The following is a 19,999-nucleotide window of genomic DNA, read 5'->3' on the forward strand; positions in this document are numbered from 1 at the left end:
CGTCTAGATTGTTTTGGTGTGAGTTGCAGAGGCTTAGTGATAGCAGATGTAGATGGTCTTCTATCAAATATAATTTAACTAGATGACCCTCAGCTTCTGGTACTCAATCAAAGAAAAAAAGAAAAGTGTTTCCAGAAATTATTTTCAGGTTATTCAAGAAAATCAACAGACCGCAGTTTTATATAGAAACTATCTTCTTTCAACCAAACTATCACCACAAAGTAAGCTAGCATCTACGCATGGAAGAAAGGATAACAAAGCTAGATAAATCAGCTGAGGACACCATCACTGTTTGCATCCAGCGCCTCTCATCCATGAGTAGGACACTCCCTTCTGTGCGTGGTACGGTTGGCACAACATCTATATATAACACACATAAGAAAGTATGTATTTTTGATTTTGGGGGTGACCTGTCCCTTTAAGGACGGGATAGAGTTTCTGAGAATGTCAATACCATCAAAATGGCATTTTGGATCCAAGATGCTTGGATTGAAGCGTCTCCTCCCCCTCCCCGAGTAAGCTCTGTCTGTGTGTGTCGTTTCCTCGGCCAGGGGGAGGGAGGAGGACAGAGAGAGCTCAGAGTGCAGGGGGAAAGGAGGCTGGACGGGGAGGGGGCGGCATAGCCCTGAATGCTGCAGAACACAGAGGCGCGGTAGTGGGAGGCTGCATCACTTACAGCACACTGCTACAGCCTGCCATCTATATTCTGATTCTTCACACTCTCATCCTGCCCGCGACCAATTTAGATACATTCATCTGTGTCCACTTTAATGGCGTGCCAGGGTGCAGCCCATTGACAGTGGCCTGATATTATACAGATGGGAGTGTGTGAGAACTTAGTGTAATCTGTTATGCGTGGTGAGTGATATGAAGCATAAGACTCGCCAAGGGCTACAGTACCCGGAGTGAGCGCCCTGTGGATCTTTGCACAGTGTATTCTCTCTGAACCTCAAATATTTGGTTTGTAAAATGAACCAGGGTTTTATTGAAAGTAGATGTTCAGCCTCTCCCATTCACTTGTTGGATAATGCATTAATGAAACACTCTGTATCTGTAAACATAGGACGGGAGCAATCTGCTCCGGATGAATAATACGGCCAAAAAGTCCAGATGAGACTGTGAAATTTCTAAGAGCCAAGACTAATAACAGCATCCATTAGGAGATGAGAACATTCAGGAGGCAGCGCCGGGCCTTGTGAGGAGCCAGTGCACCAGGCACCCAGCTTGCATGGGAACACTGCAAAGATATTCGGCTGATAGGTGTGGATTGAGCTCATGGTTTAATATAGATTTATCGTCTTCACCACATAAAAATGCAAATTCCGATAATATCATCAGCCCTCTTTCCTCTCCTTAGGAGTTGTTAAAGTCAATGAGCTCTTAAAACTCATCGCTGAAGATGTGGTAGAGACGTGGCTGTTGTAAAGAGCTCTTCTCAGGCTCCCTTGGGACTTCCTTGGCTTAGTTTCCATAGACATCGGCTGTCTGCATTTCCTGTGTTTGCCTTTGCCTCTAGTGTTTGCATACTGTGTGGTAGTGGGATTTTAATGTTGGTGGAAATAGCTCTATAATGGTTATTCCACACAATGATATGCTGCGTTCTGTGACTGGGTACCCTTGTAATGCCACCTGTGTCCTTTTTGTATTGTGTGGCGGTTGAAAAGAGGCATAATGCAGTATGAAAACGATTGTCTCTAACTCTCACACAGCTTCTTGCTCTCGTCTATTACCTTCTTCTCTCATTCGTTGTAAGCCCTCTACAAAAAAAACTCCTATACGGTATTCTGTGCCTAATTGCCAGACTGCCTAATTAGGGATGTTACCCAACACACATCATACATTCATGCATTGAGGACATCCATCCACTCTCATAGAGAGCTTACAGTCGCCTCATTGGCTCTGTCGCCTGCCATGTGCAAAATCTGTGATGAAGCTAGTTTGCCATCTAGTGGTACATGCACAAATCACCGTTTAGTCACATGGGATCTATGATTGAGTCTCTGTGAGGAAAGCCTTCATGGAATGCTTCAGCCAAGAGACTATAGGTGCAATCTTGGCCAGCTGAGCTGTGTCTTAAGTCGGCTGCAGTGTCAGCCATCTCTTTATACGTCCCTGAATATTTAGATGGCTGGGAGTTAAAGAGAGCATTGTGTGCCAGTCAGAATGGTGAAAAATGCTAAGCTGCATTTGAGCCCCTGCCAGGCAGCTGTCGGCTTTGCCGTTCTCTTCCTGCCCCGGCCGCTCCTCTTAACCCTCAGTAAACAACTGGAACAAATCCTATTTTATTGAGGCTTTTACCAAGTGCAAGGGATCTCAGCAAGCTCCAGTGCCCAGGCATTTTCTAAGCTTGTGCAGTGTCCTAAGATGGCAACCGACGAGGGCAGTCAGAAGTAGGGTGTTTGCACTGTCTGTCTCTAATTGGATCCTTAATCAGAGGCAGGTGAGGCTGCGGTCCGTGTTTTGTGACATTTCAAGCGAGCAGTATAATCGATATATCCCTCAGACGCGTAGATGGTTGATTTGACACAGTGAAAACAGGTTTGGTGAGAAATATGTCAACTGCAGCATATCGAGCAGCATAGTTGATGTGAGTTCACTGAATATTTGTCCCCCTCCCCAGCTGATTCTCAGCTGGTAGTTTGACGCTAACGCCCAGAAGCAGCTGGGGTGATGTAGTATACATGTGAGAAAATATTATTAAAGCAGGTGAAGCTGAGAATGTGCCTATTGGATAGTTACTTTTTTCTCATAAAATCACAGTGAAGAACTACACTGTTGACTTTTCCTGACTTCTCTGCTCTTTATTTTGGATACAGCAACCTTTTGTTCTAAGACACTGATATTGTAGAGTTCATACGCTCATCACATCACTAAATAATTAGATACATGCAACAGCTACAAACATGGTAAGAGGGTTCAAGAGGTCACCACAAAACTCTTGATATTTATGGGATCCTTTGTGCAATTTTTATGCTGTTCTTTATGCTCGTTATGCAAATTTTTAAATGAGAAATTGGAAAATATTTGCAAGGGGAAAGGATGACATTTCAGAATTAATTACAGAATAAATTAGCTTGTGGTGGCAGTTTGCCGAACTGTCTGCATCTTGTTTGAATGTGGATGCCATAAATGATCCCAGGGGACAGCAGGTTTGACCGAAGGACTCAGGGCATCATATGCGTCTGGTTGCAATGTCCTTCTTTCCATCTTTCAAAAGGCCAGGAGTGGACAAGCATTTTCACAAGGGAACAAATATTGTGACAGGCTGTGCTATGGCAACCTCTGTCACTTGTGTGCATGCAGCATCTGTCTGTGTTTGTGAGTTCACACTTCTGGATGTCCATGTGTATTTTTCAGTGTCCAAATCATCCTTTCACAACTGGTGTGATTTTTTTTTCTTGTCTTTGTTCCCTCACTGCACGGCTAAAGTACACCGTGCGCACAGTCAGAAATAACAGAGAAACTCCATACCGCCTTCTCTTTTGATCTGTGCGTTGTTAAATGACACAAGGTTAATATTATGAGGGTTTATCATCTTCATGGTTTTTACACATTTGTTTACCAAGCAAATACAGCTGCCGCTCACAAGCTACACAGTCAGTTCCAGTTAAACGCAGTATAGCAGTTAGACAAAAGGCTCAGGTGGCCTGAGTACATGTCCCCAAAGGGAGACAGGACTCAGCTCAGGCAGAAAGAGTGGGAGTGGCATGTGAGTTTTTCAGTCAAGAAAAGGTCATCTCTCCCATGAGCTACATAACATTGTCGCAGACCAACTTGGCTTGGTAATGTCAGATAGTTTCCCCTTCAGGACATTAAACTTTGGTGTCACACATGAGACAGGCTGAGGAAAGAAAAGCGCCACACCAAAGACTTCCTGCGATGAGCCTTTGTTGTAAGCAGGCTACGTTTGGTTAATAGTGAAGGTTTATTGAGCATCCGTATGCAAGCTTTGACTACTAGCTCTTCTCCGTGAGAATTTCAATAGTTCAGTGCACCAACCTTCAACTATTAAAATTAAATGCCGACTACTTTGATAACCAAATAATAATTTTCATTCATTTTACAACAAGTCAAAATCCTTTGATTCCAGCTTCTTAACTGTGAATATTTTCTAGTTCCTTCACTCCTTTATGACACTAAACTGCATATCTTTAAGGTATGTGCAAAACGAGACACATGAGGACATCTTCCTGGGCTTGATCTGACATTTTTCATGATTTTCTGACATTTAATAGGACAAAGAACTAATCGGTCAAACTTGAAAAATAATCAACAGATTAATCAACAATCAAAACAAATGGCAGTTGCTGCCCTATTTGTGTTATTTCTGTGTCATTACTCATATTACTTGTATTAATATTCTTTCTGTGATTATTTATTTTAATTCCTCCTGAAACGCCTTGTTAGTAGTTCAGCCTTTAACTGCAGAGTATTTTAGACAGAGGTGACAGTCAATGCTGCAGCACTGGACAGTATGAGAAAACCAATGTGTTGCCTATATATACAGCCCACTATATAAACCTATTGTAGTGATAACCAAAATAAAAACGTGAACCTAAAAATGAGCTTAATATATCTCCTTTAAGAAAATATTAAAGGGCTGCGTTTGGTCCTTCTCCTAAACCTGAGGACCCAAAACCTCACTATTTGGTCATATTGGCTCAAATACAGTAAATGAATTATTGTTTGAATTTGGATTTCAAGATAAGCAAATGGCTTCATGATTTTAGTTGAGAGTTAATGTTAACATAGAATAGACATAGTGATGACTGGAAGCTCTTGTGGACTTTGTGTATAATGATATAAAATCAAAGATGAAATATTGTGTTTGAAATATGAGGAAACTTCAAATGTTACAATGAGTTGAAATTGATTCACTGACTGAAGGCATCTCTGCATATAAAAGGGTAAATAGCCCCTCTGTTCCGTGTCTCAGGTTGGAGTTGGGTCCTGTGGTGTACATTTCAGAGGGCTTCTCTGGCTTATCTTCTGACCCCTCATGACAGGGACATTTGTCAGGTGGATTATGTGGCTTTTTGATGGTATATCCGCTTTATTGCCAAAACCGCGTCACGTTCTGGCCTCTGCGTTTTATACCGCTGTGTTATCCCGGTTCTGGGGTTGGACATGGAACGTCTCAGGGAAGATGTTGACATTTGGGATAAGGATTATGGAGTCATCATAAACGAGTGCCTCTGCTGTGTGTCGCTGTCACTGTTGACTTTGCTCTCAGATTGGGGCTTGTGTTGTAGGACTGAGCCGGGCCCCATGTCTGTGCTTCACTTCTACACTTTGCAGCTCGTAGCAGAGTTGACACCAGTCGCGGCTGGGATCCATATGGATTAAGTTGGGAGTTCAGAATGCGCTGTCAGTCTGCTGAGGCCTCCTCCTTACCCCAGCTCAACTCACTCTAGCTTCAGTAGCCCCATTATTGAATTAATGCAGAGTGCTTTTCACATTTCGGTTATATGATTTTGCAGGTTTTTAGAGCGGTACAGAATAGATGAATAGTACTGTTGAATATGTGTTTGGTCTTGCCGCCCCATCTTTCATTTACCTGAGAAGCTAATCATTTTACTCCTACTCTCACTGTCATGATCCTTTCATCTTTCTCTTCCTCCTTCCCCTCCCTCACATCCCTCATTTCTTTCCTCGCCTTCCTCCTTTTCTCTCACCCCCCCATCCTCTAATCTACCGCAATGACCTGAAGGAGGGCTTCACACTGCAGCGCTCAAATAATAATCAAGCACTAGGATGTTGTCAAATTTATAGGACACTGAGCGTTGCATAGCAACAGAGATTGCAGGGGTGATCCAACAGGAGCTGGAAGTTGGGTGAGGGAGAAACAGGGCGAGTGACAGGAGACAGGAGAAGGAAGGCGAGATGACAGGAAAAACAGGAGACAGTAGAGAGGGATGAGATGAGAGTAACAGTGGAGTGCGATATTATACACAAAGGAAGAGATTAATGGGAAACTGAAAAGGAAATGAGAAAGTTAAGGTTGGCTTAATGAAAAAAAAAAAAGATTCATAGACGCTGCTGGCTGGGCTCGCAGTCCAAGCTATAATTATCATCATGTTGACAGATTTTACTATGGCACTTTGGCAAACTCAGGTGGTGTTAAGTTTAGAATAAAGACTTGAATATAGCAGAGCAAAATAGCCATTTACCTAATGGTCCAAATCCAACTGCAGGTTGTTCTTTACATCACTGAGAAACTTTTTTTTTGGCTTTTGTAACACTTTTCTCAAGTTTTAGATTGTCTCTCACTTGTTTGTCTTTCTATGTTTCTTTCTATGTTTCTTTCTATGTTTCTTTCTATCTTTCTTTCTATCTTTGTTTGTTTGTTTGTTTGTTTTTTCTTTCTTTCTTTCTTTCTTTCTTTCTTTCTTTCTTTCTTTCTTTCTTTCTTTCTTTCTTTCTTTCTTTCTTTCTTTCTTTCTTTCTTATTTGCTGTTGAAGTCCGCAGTTTCAGTCTACTGTTCATCCTTGTTGCCTAGAGACTGCTTTGGATTGCATGTCACCTCTGACTCTCCCCGTCTTTCTTCATGTGTTGTGTCTACCTCCTTCACCAGAAACACTGTAAATCACCAAGACAGATAAAGAGAGTGAGTGGAATTTGCTTGGATTCTGGGAACATGAGCAGTTTAGGTAGTACAAAGAAGCATTTATTCCCTGCAATGACATTAAGCCAACAAACACTTTTCAAATAAGTGAAGAGAAAACATGAATTAATGGCATCAATTAAAAAATGTCAGAGTATCCCTTTAGTGACACTTTTCAAAAGTCTTGGAGGTCATAACATGACATTTCAAACTCATCAAATCATTGAAAATGGCATTAACACAGAATTAAACTTTGAACCCTGTGTTAATACTCTAAAGCACTTCACAAACTTGTGATAACAGTTGTTGTAATATCAGAGTGCTCATGGGCACTACGGTAGCTGCAGGCATCTTGATTAGTATGTCCAGCATGTCCCTTCAGAGGCAGTTATCTCACTGTGTCACTGGCAGGTGTTTCAGTTTGGAGAGTCAACTGAGTGCAAACGGTGATGACAGCTGCGCTCTGGACTAATTATTTCTTGTCACTGTGTACAGATTTGTTGGGGACAGTGTGCTAAGTGTCAGTCTAACCCCAAGGTCATTTGGTGTAGTCGTTGGATGGATTGCCATGGAATGTTTTATTACAGACAAAATGACTGTCTGAGCAGTTGATTCTCTTAAATATTGAATTGATATGATATCAAAGAAGAAAAACGTACCTCTAACAAAGTTTATCTACAGTGTAGATTCTACATTCGGCTACTCAGCTAACAGACTAAATGCTAGTCAAGTCACCATAAGGTGCATTAGCACGAGCGTAAACATGTACGTTAAACATAGACTAGGTGAGTAGTCTAAATGGAAGAAAATGCTCACAGACACATTTGAGCACGATATTCCTCAATATACGAATCATATTTTGAATGCTTCAGAATCAGAAACACTTTGTTGATTCCCAAGGGGGAAAATTGGAATGTTACATATATACATACATATATTTTATCTATTTATTTATAAGTGAAACAATGTGTGGCACCTTGAACAGCACTAGTAACTTTTTCCCTTATCAGACAAAAGATGACAAGCTTCTTATTAGCATTTACTGAATACAGTATCCAGCGTGACAAAAAAAAGCATTCAGAAACGTGCTTGATTGTTAAGCTTGCATTTTAATCTGGTGAACACAATCACATAGTGAATACATAAATTCATCTTAGATGCAGCATGCAGCATGCAGTTAACGCTGGCAATGGTCGCTCATTTTTAATCAACTAACAGTTGACAATAGGAAGACATAACATTTCAGAGCAAATAATGTCAATAAGTAATTTAAATGGGTACATTAAAGGTGCAATATAAGAAATGGCTGCCTGTTCAATTAATACTCAAAAGAAACATGGGATAGTACATCACCAGAGTGACCATTAACTGTAGCATTTTCTAGTTAGTTTGGTTAGCCATGTTAGTGCTGTTTTTTATAATGTTGGACCAAAATGAGTCAGGGCTAGCTGTTTGCATGCCAACTTCAGACACTTCATACCATAAAAAAAAAACCTGTTTTTATTTTACATGTATTATTTTAAGATTTCACCATAAAATATTTACATATTGCAAAAATAGAAACTAAGATAAGTTAAGTTTATAAGAAAATAACAAGTTGAAAATGACTATTTATAGTACCGACTGCTCTCCACATCTCAGTCAACAAACACTGAATATTATTATGATAATCATACAGGTGGGATTTATTGCAGGGCCATCAGGTTACAATGCACTCATTTTAGGGTAGGTGCATAAACTGTGAGCACAGTGTACAGCAGAAAAAAAATGTTTTGTCACCAGCAGAAAAGTTCAATCATACAACCTTGTTGAGTGCAACTAAACCTTAGGCCTATATATAATAATTCAGACTTAACCCCAGATTGACATTTAGTTGTTCTGACCCTGTTTATTGAAAGCTGAGCTCTACAGTACCACTGTTTATTTTGATGATAATATGCAAATACATGGGCATAAAACTTGCATGTGCTGTGCTGTTAAACGAGATTTAAGGGCAAATGTGGAGAAATAATTTTAAAAACTGCATAATTCATGACCTGCTTGGAATAATAGTGTATGAAATATTCATTAGCTAAATTACTTATCTGTGTAATCTGCTTTTGTTGTGGAGTTCAGGGGAGATAGGGCAGTGTCAGGAGCCAAGGCCAAAACAAACAGTCTGCTCTTTTTGCAAATGTAGGAATGATTCAGTGTCAGGCTCATCACTGTCAGTTTTTGAGAAAAAAGATCCTTTACTGTACTTAAAACTGGTGTTTTTTTACACTTGATGTAGCACCCATTGAATAGACAGATTGAATACTTTGGCTGCTACTCTGACTGCTCTCCGCTTTCCACAGAGGTAACCAACCTCAAGTTCATTTCAAAGAGGTAATTCCCCCGTGTACCTTAACATCAGTCATTTGAAGCAAAGGACATCAACGCATTTCGACATCCTCCACCTCTTCTCGACGAAGCGCTTTCACGCGCTCGTGATAAAGCACGTGTAGCCTCAGAGCCACATTAACACAGATGATGAAAAGAGGCTAGCCGGGGCAGCGTTGGTACATCAAACAGCGGCGTGCAACTCCCATGAGTCGGCACACACTGGTTCTACTGTGTCATTATTAAAGTTAATATTTACTGTACTACACCTTGGCTTCCCCTGTTTTCATAATGCTGTAGTCTGTGGACTACAAACAGAGAAAGGCGCATAAGCACGAGTGCACGTGAAAGCAGATGATTAAAAGCAGTGGCTCTCAGTGAAGTTCCTCCCTTTGTCTTTGTTGCAGGCAAACGCACATGTCAAATTCGACCCAGTTAATCAAAGTCTGCGTACATGGAGTGTCAGAGGGAAGAATCGGGGGCGTCGCTTTGTGATTTTCTGCTTTTCTTTAGGCAGCCACTGATCCTTCCCTCTCCACAGATCTACACCACCACTAACTCAGTCGAGGGAAGAAGTGTTTTTGTCACCCACACTGACACATACAGTAGAAGAGAAATGCTCCAATGTGGCAATTGTGTCAAATGATGAAACTCCCATTAGAAAGAGGTAATCATATTTAGCCGTGATGCAGATATCTGCATTGTCTCGCGCTTCTGCCGCTGATTACGGTGGCTGTACAGTGAATTGATATCGGCAAGAGTATTACCATCTCCTAATTGAGCTGATTTTTATATCTGTCGCGTGTGTGTGTGAAAGCCAGCTAATTCCAGGCACTCCTCATAAGACACAGCCAGTGATGCTCTGCCAGTTTATAGGATAGCTGTAAGGATATCCGCAGAGCTCTATCCTCTTTTCTCGTGGGGACATAAACCCCTCTTGATGTAAATTATACCAACTTTGGTTTGGTTCAGATTGCATTACATCTCATTAAGATGTCAGCTTTTCAGGACTCGCAGAATCTCAAGCACTGGGGCCTTTTGCAATTCACAAACTGGCAAAAAAAACAGAAATCAAAATAGTCGCTTTCGTTCTGACCTCGTTTCTTGCGGTTCTGGACAGCACTGGCTGTCTTGGCCTGTTTGCTGCTGTTACTGCTCCTCCGGTTGATTAATGCACCGAGGGACTCACACAGCTGGAATGGAGGCAGTAAACCAGAGGAGGGAACAAAGACTAGTGGGCCACACGGGGTGCGGCAATTAAGCTGTTTTCTTGTTGTTAATTAAAAGCAAATTAGAGAGTGCGACAGGAGTTGCTGTCTAGCCTTAATTGCTGGCAGCATGTATGCCCAGCTACACCTGTTGTTGCATCTCACTCATCTTATTCTTTTTTGCTTTTTTTCCCTTCTCTCTATGCCTTCCTTAGGGACGGAGAGGAAAGGCTGGGGAGCCTGGACCCAGAGGCCCACCTGTAAGTGATACATATACAGCAGTAATTCAGACATTAACACACATTTGTACAGGCATCTGATTGGAGGTAAAGAGACTGACGCCTTAAAGATCTGCAATGCTGCTAAATAAAAACAGCTACACACTTTTAGTTTCATGTTTCAGCGTCAAGGTAAAGAATAATTACTTAATAGTGTCTGCAAATGAAGCCAAAAGATTAACACTGACAGCTAGGTACAGACAGTACGAAATAGCATCACCTCATTTTCCAGCTTTTCTGCCATTCAAAATCAATTTCAATTTGGCTTCATTTCACCAAGAATTTCCCTGAGATTACCGACGTCTCTTTCAGTCGAGAACCTGGTTAAAATTGGACACATTACGATAAGTTGATATAATAATACAAGCAAACGAAATCAAACTTTTTTCACAGCAGACATGCAATATAGCTTAAAAAGAGCAATCACCCAGGCTGTATCGATCTCCTTAAAATCGTCTCCCATTGCCCAATACTGCTGCCAGCAGGCTGTATTATTAGCACAAAACCACGAGGGGTATATTAAGGTAGCACTTGAGAATGCTCTGTATTGATGAGTAGGCCAAGTCTGCCTGTAAGGCCAGTTGACTCCTTGAATTATGGTCTTTTCCTGAGGCGTCCAAACCAATCCCAGACGCCGTTTGTGTAGTGACCCACACACTAAAGGGCACAAACTCTGCGATGCGTTAAAGGAGACAGCTTGTCAGGCTCTTAACTGCTTTGATGTCAGGACAAACACGACTGTTTAGGCATCATGTAGCTTCGATGCTTTGGGTGTCCAATTATTTTCATGCCCTATTGCCCTGATTACGCTCTCAATCGGGACGAAGGGTTTGTCTTATTTTACTTCATCCAGAAATCCAGAAAGACTCTGCTCTGCTTCTGTCACTGTTATGCTCAATAGGTTCAATTATCTCTAGTATAATCGAGCTGCTCACTGTTAAACCTCTCCCGCGTGACTCAAAGAATCCCCTGCCTCCTTAATAACTCGTAAAGTTGTAGGACACAAAGTCATAGGACAAAAGAAAAGACAGGATGTAGAAGGTGTGACATTTCTAAATGGCAGTGTCCTGATGATACCCTTAGCATGTGCCAGCTTTGCCTCCATCCCCTGGTATTGGCATTTATGAGTCACCTGCTTTGCTGAGGTAGATCTCAGGGGCAAAATCATCTATTCAAAACACACACCAGAGCATCACTCTCTCTTGTCCATTGGCAGCAGGACAGTGCTCACAGTTGAGGGGGGCAGCGGTTATTTTTCAAAGTCAAATTACCATCGCGCGACAACAGGAGAGTCTGTGAAAGGCACACAACAAAGACATGCTTGCAGATGATCTATAGACTGCTGGGGGCAAGCCATATCTTTATGACAGCTAGTATAAGAGCAAAGGTAAAAAAATGTAATCCGGAAGTATTAAATAGACATATTTTTCAAGTAAACGCAGCGTTATGACAAGGGGTTAGAATGGTTAAAGAGTGATGATGAAAAATAAATAACATACTGCTCACCAGCGTTCATATAATCGCCCTGTGACATGGAATCCTTTTTATCCTCCCTCTGTGTGAAAAGACTGTTTCGTCGCTTGTAATTGCAGGGTCCCTCTGGAACCTCTGAAGGAGCAGGTGTCAAGGTATAACTCAAAACATTATTCATCACAAAACAAAGTACTGGCATGTGGCATTTAAAGTCGATTTGAGCTGTCTCCGCGTTTGATAAACTGGTCCTTACCTGCACTTCCAGCAAGGGTGACTTGTCAAGATGACGGAGCAGTTTTCACTGTAGCAGTCCTCCAAATAGGCGAGGACTTTAATCATCTGCACTGTGTTGTCTGTATAAAGATGTAATTCGTGTAAGTAGTTGTCCCAGAGAAGGCCACCAGACACATGTGCAACCAGACCTCCCGTCCTTGACTGACATTTTTGTATTTCGTAGTCAGGGGCAGAGCTCTCTCGCCGCAAATGGCACCTTTCAGTCAATTGTATCGGCTGTGCAAGTTAAATAGCTGTTCCCACCATGCGCCTCCTGCAGCGCGGCACAGCGTGACTCGCGGCTCACATTCCAAACAGACAGATGGCCATTACGTACAGTGCTTTTGCAAAAAGGATCTGCAATCATTTTCATGAAGCCCAGGGGTGCTGTAGCTCACCAGAGGCACATGAGATATGCGGTGTAAAAAACTCTCAGACATGAACCTCTACCAGCCCTCCTGCTGTCTCCGCTGCTACCTGCTGCCTTCACAAACCCAACCCCACCCACCAAGCCTCCAGTGGCCCACTTGTGATCACACTGAGAGTGAAAGCTATTGTGTAGTGGACAACCTCCTGACCGCAGCTGTTCATTTGATGTATAGGTGCATCGTTTGCTGGGATGTCAGCTCGGGCTGCAGAATTCCTCCTGCTCCCTCTGCCCAGAGGAAGGAGAAGTGTCAACTGGCCAACCTTGAAAAATAAAGTTGCCTGTATGAGGACACTTTTATTATACCTCAAAACAAATGGAATTGTAGTCAGGAGGAAGGAGGAAGAAACACATGCATAGCATATGTTTTCCTTCCCACTGTATGTTGAATCAACCTCAGAAACAGTTGAGATGGAAATGATTTTATTAGGAACGACACACCTAAACATATTCATTTATATTTTAAATGAAGTCTGGCCCTTGAAGTGTCTGCTTAGAAAAAAAATCAAGCCCTTGGACAATTGTAGTTGAGGACCACTGCCAAAGACATCTACATATTTTACTGAAGTAAGCATGCTAAACATCTAGCCCCGGCCTCTCTATGCTCAAAAATATCTCTCTGAACTTCCAGTCTGGACCAATAGCTGCACAGCTAACTGATCTAGAAAGCTAATGGCAGATATAAGTGGCAGCGGTTGGCTGACACTCTGGTTATGTAACAGACCCAAACCTGTCTGTTTGAAGTGTGAATTCAAGTGGCGGTTAAATCTTACATATTGCACCTTTAAGAATAAAAAGACGAACAGAGGTTAGCTTCATTAAGGTTTTTATTATCTCACTTGAAGCAAAATGAGGCCATTAAACTTAAATCTCCACACGGCAGAAAAGAAAACAGCTCTGAGATTGTTGATTCAACATAATTATCTCTTCCTTTGCAAAGGTCACATAAAGCTAAATCCATGTAACATTGTAATTATTCTTTACCAGCTTGTATTAAAGTTTACAAGTGTATTAAAAAGAAAAACCTGTAGGCTCTTACACCATTCAACTGAATAAAGGGTGACGAAAGTATCACCTGCAGGAGACCGAAGCTTGCCATTTGAAATTAGATAAAAGGTTTAGAATATGATTAAAGAATCCGTTTTCAGACCATTGACTCATACTCATGTTACCCAGAGATGTGGTGCTGAGAAACATTGTTTCCGTGCTCAATGCTTACATAAAATGTGCATGCCAGCCTTGCCCTTGCCATGAATCAGTCATGCCCTTACATTACGGATACACTCTTAGCCTCGTCATTATAAATTCATGCTAACTGTGGATGACAAGAAAACTCGCTTGTCTCAGAGAATCGCCTCACATTCGAATCTGCTAAAGTAAGGCTGTGCATTTAAAGGAATTTACACAATCCGACATGATACGTGTGAGGAGCTAAACCGTCACACCTCGGAGAGGAATGGGAAGTAACAGATTCCCTGAGCAGAAATAATTGAGCGGCATCGGGGATTCGCCACTTCTTCTCAGAGGCCGTCCTTGTGCATTTTTTAGCTCGGACAAAACAGACGTGAGCCAGACTAAACTGCAGCTTGAGTAACATCTGTGTGAGTTGAGCCCCCTCTCGCTCACTCAGCAGAGTGTGAATGTTTTAAAGTGGGAGGGAAAAAAAAGAAAGAGGGTCTGCTCGGCGAATGATGTGCCGGGAAGACAGTGTTCTCATGAATCACATCTCCATAACTGTATCTCCCACTGACAGTCTCAAATGGGCTCTGACAGAACGCTGCAGATATTGATGGAGAGACTTGAGAGGGACGCAGACAGGCTTAATTGCAGTTTGATGACTCAAGGTGTCTGAAAGTCAACATCACCCACCAGCTTCCACAGGTGGTCCAGTTCCCCGTCCTATACACGCTGGGCTTTCTCGTTGTGTAAATACAGTGATAATCTGAATAAATACTGGCCGTGCTGCAGTTAATCTCATTTGAAAGGTTTATTAACTTGTTACATACCCCTCTGCCAAATAAATTGACTTTGATGGATTTTCAATGGAGATCTAACAGTGATAAAGACAGAAATATCTTGCCATGAGTCTATCGCAGAATACAATGTGCACTGAATGACAGTCATAACTCTGCAAACTGCCTCAACAGTGGGAGAGCAGTGTCCTATGTGGATACTGTATAGGTACAGCCTTTGCTAAGAAACAGGCTAAAAATAATAACAGGCTCTGACTAATAACATGAAAACAGCGATGTGATTGGTAGGATTATACTGGTAAACTCACAAGATCCCATGTGGTTGACAAAGCCGCACAGAATTCAATTAGTGCTCAAAGTCAATTTTGTCACCAGTACATCGTCCCCGCCTAAAATATTAATAGGACAATCCATCTGTTCATACATGGTAGCAGTCTGCTGACTTTATAACAGCTCATAATTTGGACGGGGAAACAGTGTCTATATCTTATTAAATAAATGGTATCAGGGCAGCTGTCATGAGGAGTGGGGGAGGGGCCACAAGTGAATGGCAATTATTGTCTGATAAAGTCCAGGCAGCGCTGAAGGAGTGTGCAAATACAGAGCAACCTTTCTCAGACGTCCCCCTGTCTCCTCAGATTGATAAACAGATGCTCCATGATATCAGAGCACAGAGCCTCGGAAGCGTTTCCCAAAAAATCGCTGTACATGTCGCACCAAACAACAATAATCTTTGATGAACAACCTTTTTTTTCTCTCTCTTGTGTGTGTTACTGTTTGGAAAAGAACCAAATATAATTTGAAGAGTTTTATTGAGCATGTCAGGAGGTGTAAAAGCATGCATTTCTCCTACTCCAAATGCACTCGGCTGATGCTTCAACTTACTTCTGCTGAACTGCTTAAATAATAACTGGCATTAAGAATGTGGGAAATGTTGGAGCATGGAGTATGATGGGTCTCCTGCATATCGTTTTAAAAAATGCTAGAGAACTATCACGGATTTTGCTGATTATTCATTCACACTGTGTCTTGACCGAGGTGCAAGTACATTTGCTTTTCAGTTATGTTTACTTAGAGTACTCTGCACATAACTGACAGGAAGAAATCCTATTAAAAATACTCCAAGGAGAGCTTACATGCAGTCATAAAGTGCCATCTATTGGCAGACAGGGGAAGGATGTTAACATGGAAACGAGGAAAAGTGCTGCAGTGCAACAGGGAGTTTTTCATTATCCTGCTGGACATAGTGCACCACAGACTCATAGCCTCTTTGTTTTTTCTACAATAATTAAAATCATTTGTTTCTGATTGCTTATTCATAAAATATGTGCATGCCTTAGTTCCATTCTCTGAGCTCTCTGTCTTTTTGGCCTGCCTTTGATGTCAGTCACTGTTAGTGATCTGCTCTGTTCACATACAGGGGGAGAACGGCGTGTCTGGAGTCCCAGTGGGAAAAGGGGAGAAAGGAGACCGAGGCGACCCTGTATGTATTTTCCCGCAGTGACATTTACAATGCCGTGGTGTTACAGAGTCATTAACCAAGGCCTCCTCCCACAGGGTCAGCCAGGTGCTGAGGGGGGCGACGGGATGAAAGGACAAAAAGTAAGTCGCGTCAATGTCATGTGTCATATGTGATGATTCCCTCTGTTTGTGCTCCCTGAGACTCAGTAAGTGATGTGGACAGGGAGGGTGAAGCAAAGCTGAGGAAAAGCAGAGATAGAGGTGTTGGAGGCAAGGTAGTTCAAACGATATAATTGGTATGATATACCAGAATTCAGAGTTAGTCATCTTCTCCTCTTTCCTCTGAAACCCACAGTGGGAGGCATAGAATAGAGGCAGGGGTTTTCGGTTTTGCCCTGATGTCTTTTATTTAATTACCTCAGTTTCTTTGTTTATCTGAAACGTAGCAGAATACTGCAACTTCTTTAGGAAAGTTGGGCTATGTGTTAAAAAAGAACGCTTTATTTGTTTATATAATCACTTATCATATTAATGATAATGTTTTAATTAGTGGATAATTGCCTGAATCTAAGAATTGTTGTGGTTTCATTTTCAAAGAATGAGCCTTTTATAGATCTACAGAGGGTACAGGTCCTCCTCCACAGAGTCTGCCATGTTGCACCACCGCTTCACTACAGTAGTAGTGTTTCTACAAACCAAATGCTGGCTCTGGAGAGGTTTTTTTCTCAAGTTTTTCGTGTTTTTGGCAGCCACCCTAGGGTAGAGTGGGAAATGGGGGAACAGCTGGTGGTTATCTGCAATCTCGCCGCACACTTTATCCTGCATGCTTGATCTTTAAACCTGGGGGTGATGATGCTTGATGAGATGTCTTTAAGTCACTAATGTGATTGTATTTCCTCCTTTTGGACAAATGTAAATGTTTGAAGGAAACTTCACGACAATCCATGAATTCAGTGAATGTCAATTGTGCACGAGAGGACAAGCTAGAGGCTCACTAAAGTCCTTGGGATAAGTTGCTGGACGTTATGACTTTATGTGTATTCCACAGGTCAAGTGACCCTCTAGTTCAGAAGTCAGGGGGTCACTAAAGTCAGTAGGATTCATCATCTGTGAACAAAGATTGTCCTCTTAAAATGTCAAAGCAAGTAGCCAAACAGTGACAATACAGCCTTTACAATGCAGAGAAGGACCAACCGACATTATTAAGCCTGATGCGATGCTGCTAGAAGATACTGTTAAAAACATGTAGAATAAGAACAAGCATGGTATATTGGAGGTGAGTTGTATTTTAAAGTGTAAAGGGTAGTTTTTTACAGGCTACAGTGTGTTTACAGGACATGGGGAGCAATATTGCATATGTGGAAAAAAGTAGTATAAAGCCATCTGTGACTCTATAGGAATCAACATGTAGTCGGCTGTGGGTAGAGGGGTAGAGCCAGTTATACTCATGTTATCCAAAGGATGCTGGTTTGATTCCCCTGGTTTGCACATCTAAGTGTACCTGGGCAAGATACTGAACCCCAAACTGCTCCTGATGTGCTGGTTGGCACCTTGCATGGCAGCCAACCACCATCAGTGTATGAATATATGTATGAATTACTGTAAGACGCTTTGGACAAAAAGCATCTGCTAAATGTAAATGTCTGGTAAATTGCCTCCTGTTATGTCACTCAGTGGCTTAGTTTCATCGTGGGTAAAGTTGGCACCAAGCTTTGAAAAAAAATTCCACCGGTCTAACATTGCCCTGCTGGGTACATCATGAAATAAAAATCATTCTTCTTCCTTCACGAAACTTGCCGCCTACATTACCCACAATGCCACTGAGTGACATCACTGGAGGCTGTTTGTCAGGTAACGTGCAGCCCTCGCTAATATTTTTTTGCATAATGCAGTATTCACTTAGATCTGTAACCACGCTTTAATCTGTATAATTGGTGGAGTTACCCTTGAAGCCCTTGATTTTCATTCTGTTATCATCATGTGTATTTTGATCCAGAAACTTAAAAACCTCTAAATCTCCTCTGTTATGAAAATGTAAGAGATTGTATAGGTTTGGTAAGGTACAGAGTGCCTTTCAGCTGTTCATTGTACTGTGCATACGCAGATGTTGTGCTGTATGTTCTTGTTTTATTAAGCAGGGAAGTTAAAGCTTGTAAATTATGAATGGAGAGAGGGAAGCTCCTAAATGCAATGCATCACAATTAAGAACCCTGTTCAGTTCCCTGGAGCACCCAGTGCACCCATTACAAGGGGTAATGCATGGTGTAAGTGTATATAGACACACGAGATAAGTGCAGCATGATGCACATGAAATGCACACCATCACAATATGCTTTGAAACAAGATTCAATGAATGAATGTTTTCTTTCTTGTGAAGCCTGATCATATTATTGGCTCTTTTCTTGTTGCTGCAAAAACTATTGATGTAGCTGTTTGAGGTCACCAGTGGCAACTTGCTTTCAGAATTATTTTCTCAAGTGCATGTATTTTTTCTAGGTGTTTTTTTTTTCCTTCATTTTTTTTCCATTTTCTCCTCCCTTTGTCACTGTATGTCTGTCCTACTCCATCAGTCTGTGGTGACTGATATTTTTACTCTGCTGTATTTTCAGGGTGATGCTGGCCCCCCTGGTCCTCCTGGTCCTGTAAGTACGATAACATACCGTACAGAGTATCGCTCATTGCCAATTAATAATTAATTTTGTCATTAGAGACCACACACAGTGTTGGATGAGTAGCAACAAAATAAATCATTACAGTATCATTGCTCTGTTCTTTATGATATAACTTGGAGGTGAAAATGTCACACTTGTGTTCATCAGTAAGCTGTTCACATCCGATTATGAGCAGTGCGGGGACCAGGAAAGGCAGCAGCAGCAGTGTTCATTTGCTGTCACACCTCCAACATGATGGCATGTCATCTTGTAACCAATTTCCATTCTTTGACAAGCCTGGAGATTTGTTCTATCTTTAGAAAAAATACCAATTTCTTCTGTACAAACAGTGGATCATTGTTTATAAAGGGCACAAAACATGGACAGCCTTTTCCAGGCAGTGTGGAATGATTTGTTAGAGGAAGAGCTTTCTTGTATTTTTCAGGTAATGAACTCACTGTTATTTGTCAGTAAGTGATTTTCAGCTCTTCCCACAGCAGAGACACATGCACAGAATAGCTTGCACAGCCATCGAAAGCTGTGAACTGTGATTTCCTGTGTCTAGGATCAAATTAAAGCATTTGCGCCAGCCATCATCCACTGATGTTGTACTGTTTCACCCGGCACAGAAAATATTCTTTATGGCGTGAATTGATGTGGGCCAAGCAGTGCATGACCTGTTCATAATGTTCATAATTATAAATTACAGAAAAATGTTGTTGGAAGACATAAGTGCTGCTTTTAGTGGAGACAGATTAAAAACAGCGGAGCCCTGACGTCATGGTGGTTGTCTGATGTACGCTGAAGGTGACACAGAGTGGGTGGCGCTGGGATGATAGAACTCATTGCTTAGACATTAAGTTAAAAGTTAAGTTAAAAATGCACAGTCACAAATCAGATAAAGATCTGTGAGGGGGCAGTAAAGATATGCTGCAACTATGAGAACCCATTAAGAAAATAAAAATTGAAGTATAGAATGTCAAATGAAAACATAATGTTGGAGCCAATATGTCACAAAGTGAGGGGTTTGACATTTAGATGACTCCGTCCTAATGGGTTTTGTTCCAAATACCTGCTGCCTATTGAGCCTATGAAGGCCTCAGACCTAAGCTTGGGTACAAAGTTTGATAGCTTTCATTCTTATTCTCATTCTCATTGCTTGTTAGTGAGTGTTTCATATGGAAATTAGACAACTTAATTACATAGCGTGCAAATATCACTCACTCTCCGCTGGTTCCTCTGGTTTCTGTCTAACCAACAAAAAGTCTACTCCTTTATTAAGAATAGAT

The 19,999-nt window shown here is 41.6% G+C and overlaps 1 protein-coding gene across 9 annotated transcripts in view; it reads left to right on the forward strand.

The window, feature by feature from the left end:
* Window positions 1-19,999, forward strand: part of LOC119033515 (collagen alpha-1(XIX) chain) — a 119,161-nt gene that overhangs the window by 59,297 nt on the left and 39,865 nt on the right. For 7 of the 9 annotated variants that reach the window (XM_037123726.1, XM_037123727.1, XM_037123719.1 and 4 more), the window contains 5 exons: window positions 10,390-10,434; window positions 12,045-12,080; window positions 16,019-16,081; window positions 16,156-16,200; window positions 18,669-18,701. In XM_037123726.1, coding sequence (XP_036979621.1) covers window positions 10,390-10,434; window positions 12,045-12,080; window positions 16,019-16,081; window positions 16,156-16,200; window positions 18,669-18,701 — 222 coding nt within the window. The remainder of the gene's footprint in view (window positions 1-10,389; window positions 10,435-12,044; window positions 12,081-16,018; window positions 16,082-16,155; window positions 16,201-18,668; window positions 18,702-19,999) is intronic. The other 2 variants (XM_037123720.1, XM_037123722.1) reach the window with 1 other exon arrangement.

Source organism: Acanthopagrus latus, chromosome 15 (genome assembly GCF_904848185.1).
Source record: "Acanthopagrus latus isolate v.2019 chromosome 15, fAcaLat1.1, whole genome shotgun sequence".
Lineage (NCBI taxonomy): Eukaryota > Metazoa > Chordata > Actinopteri > Spariformes > Sparidae > Acanthopagrus > Acanthopagrus latus.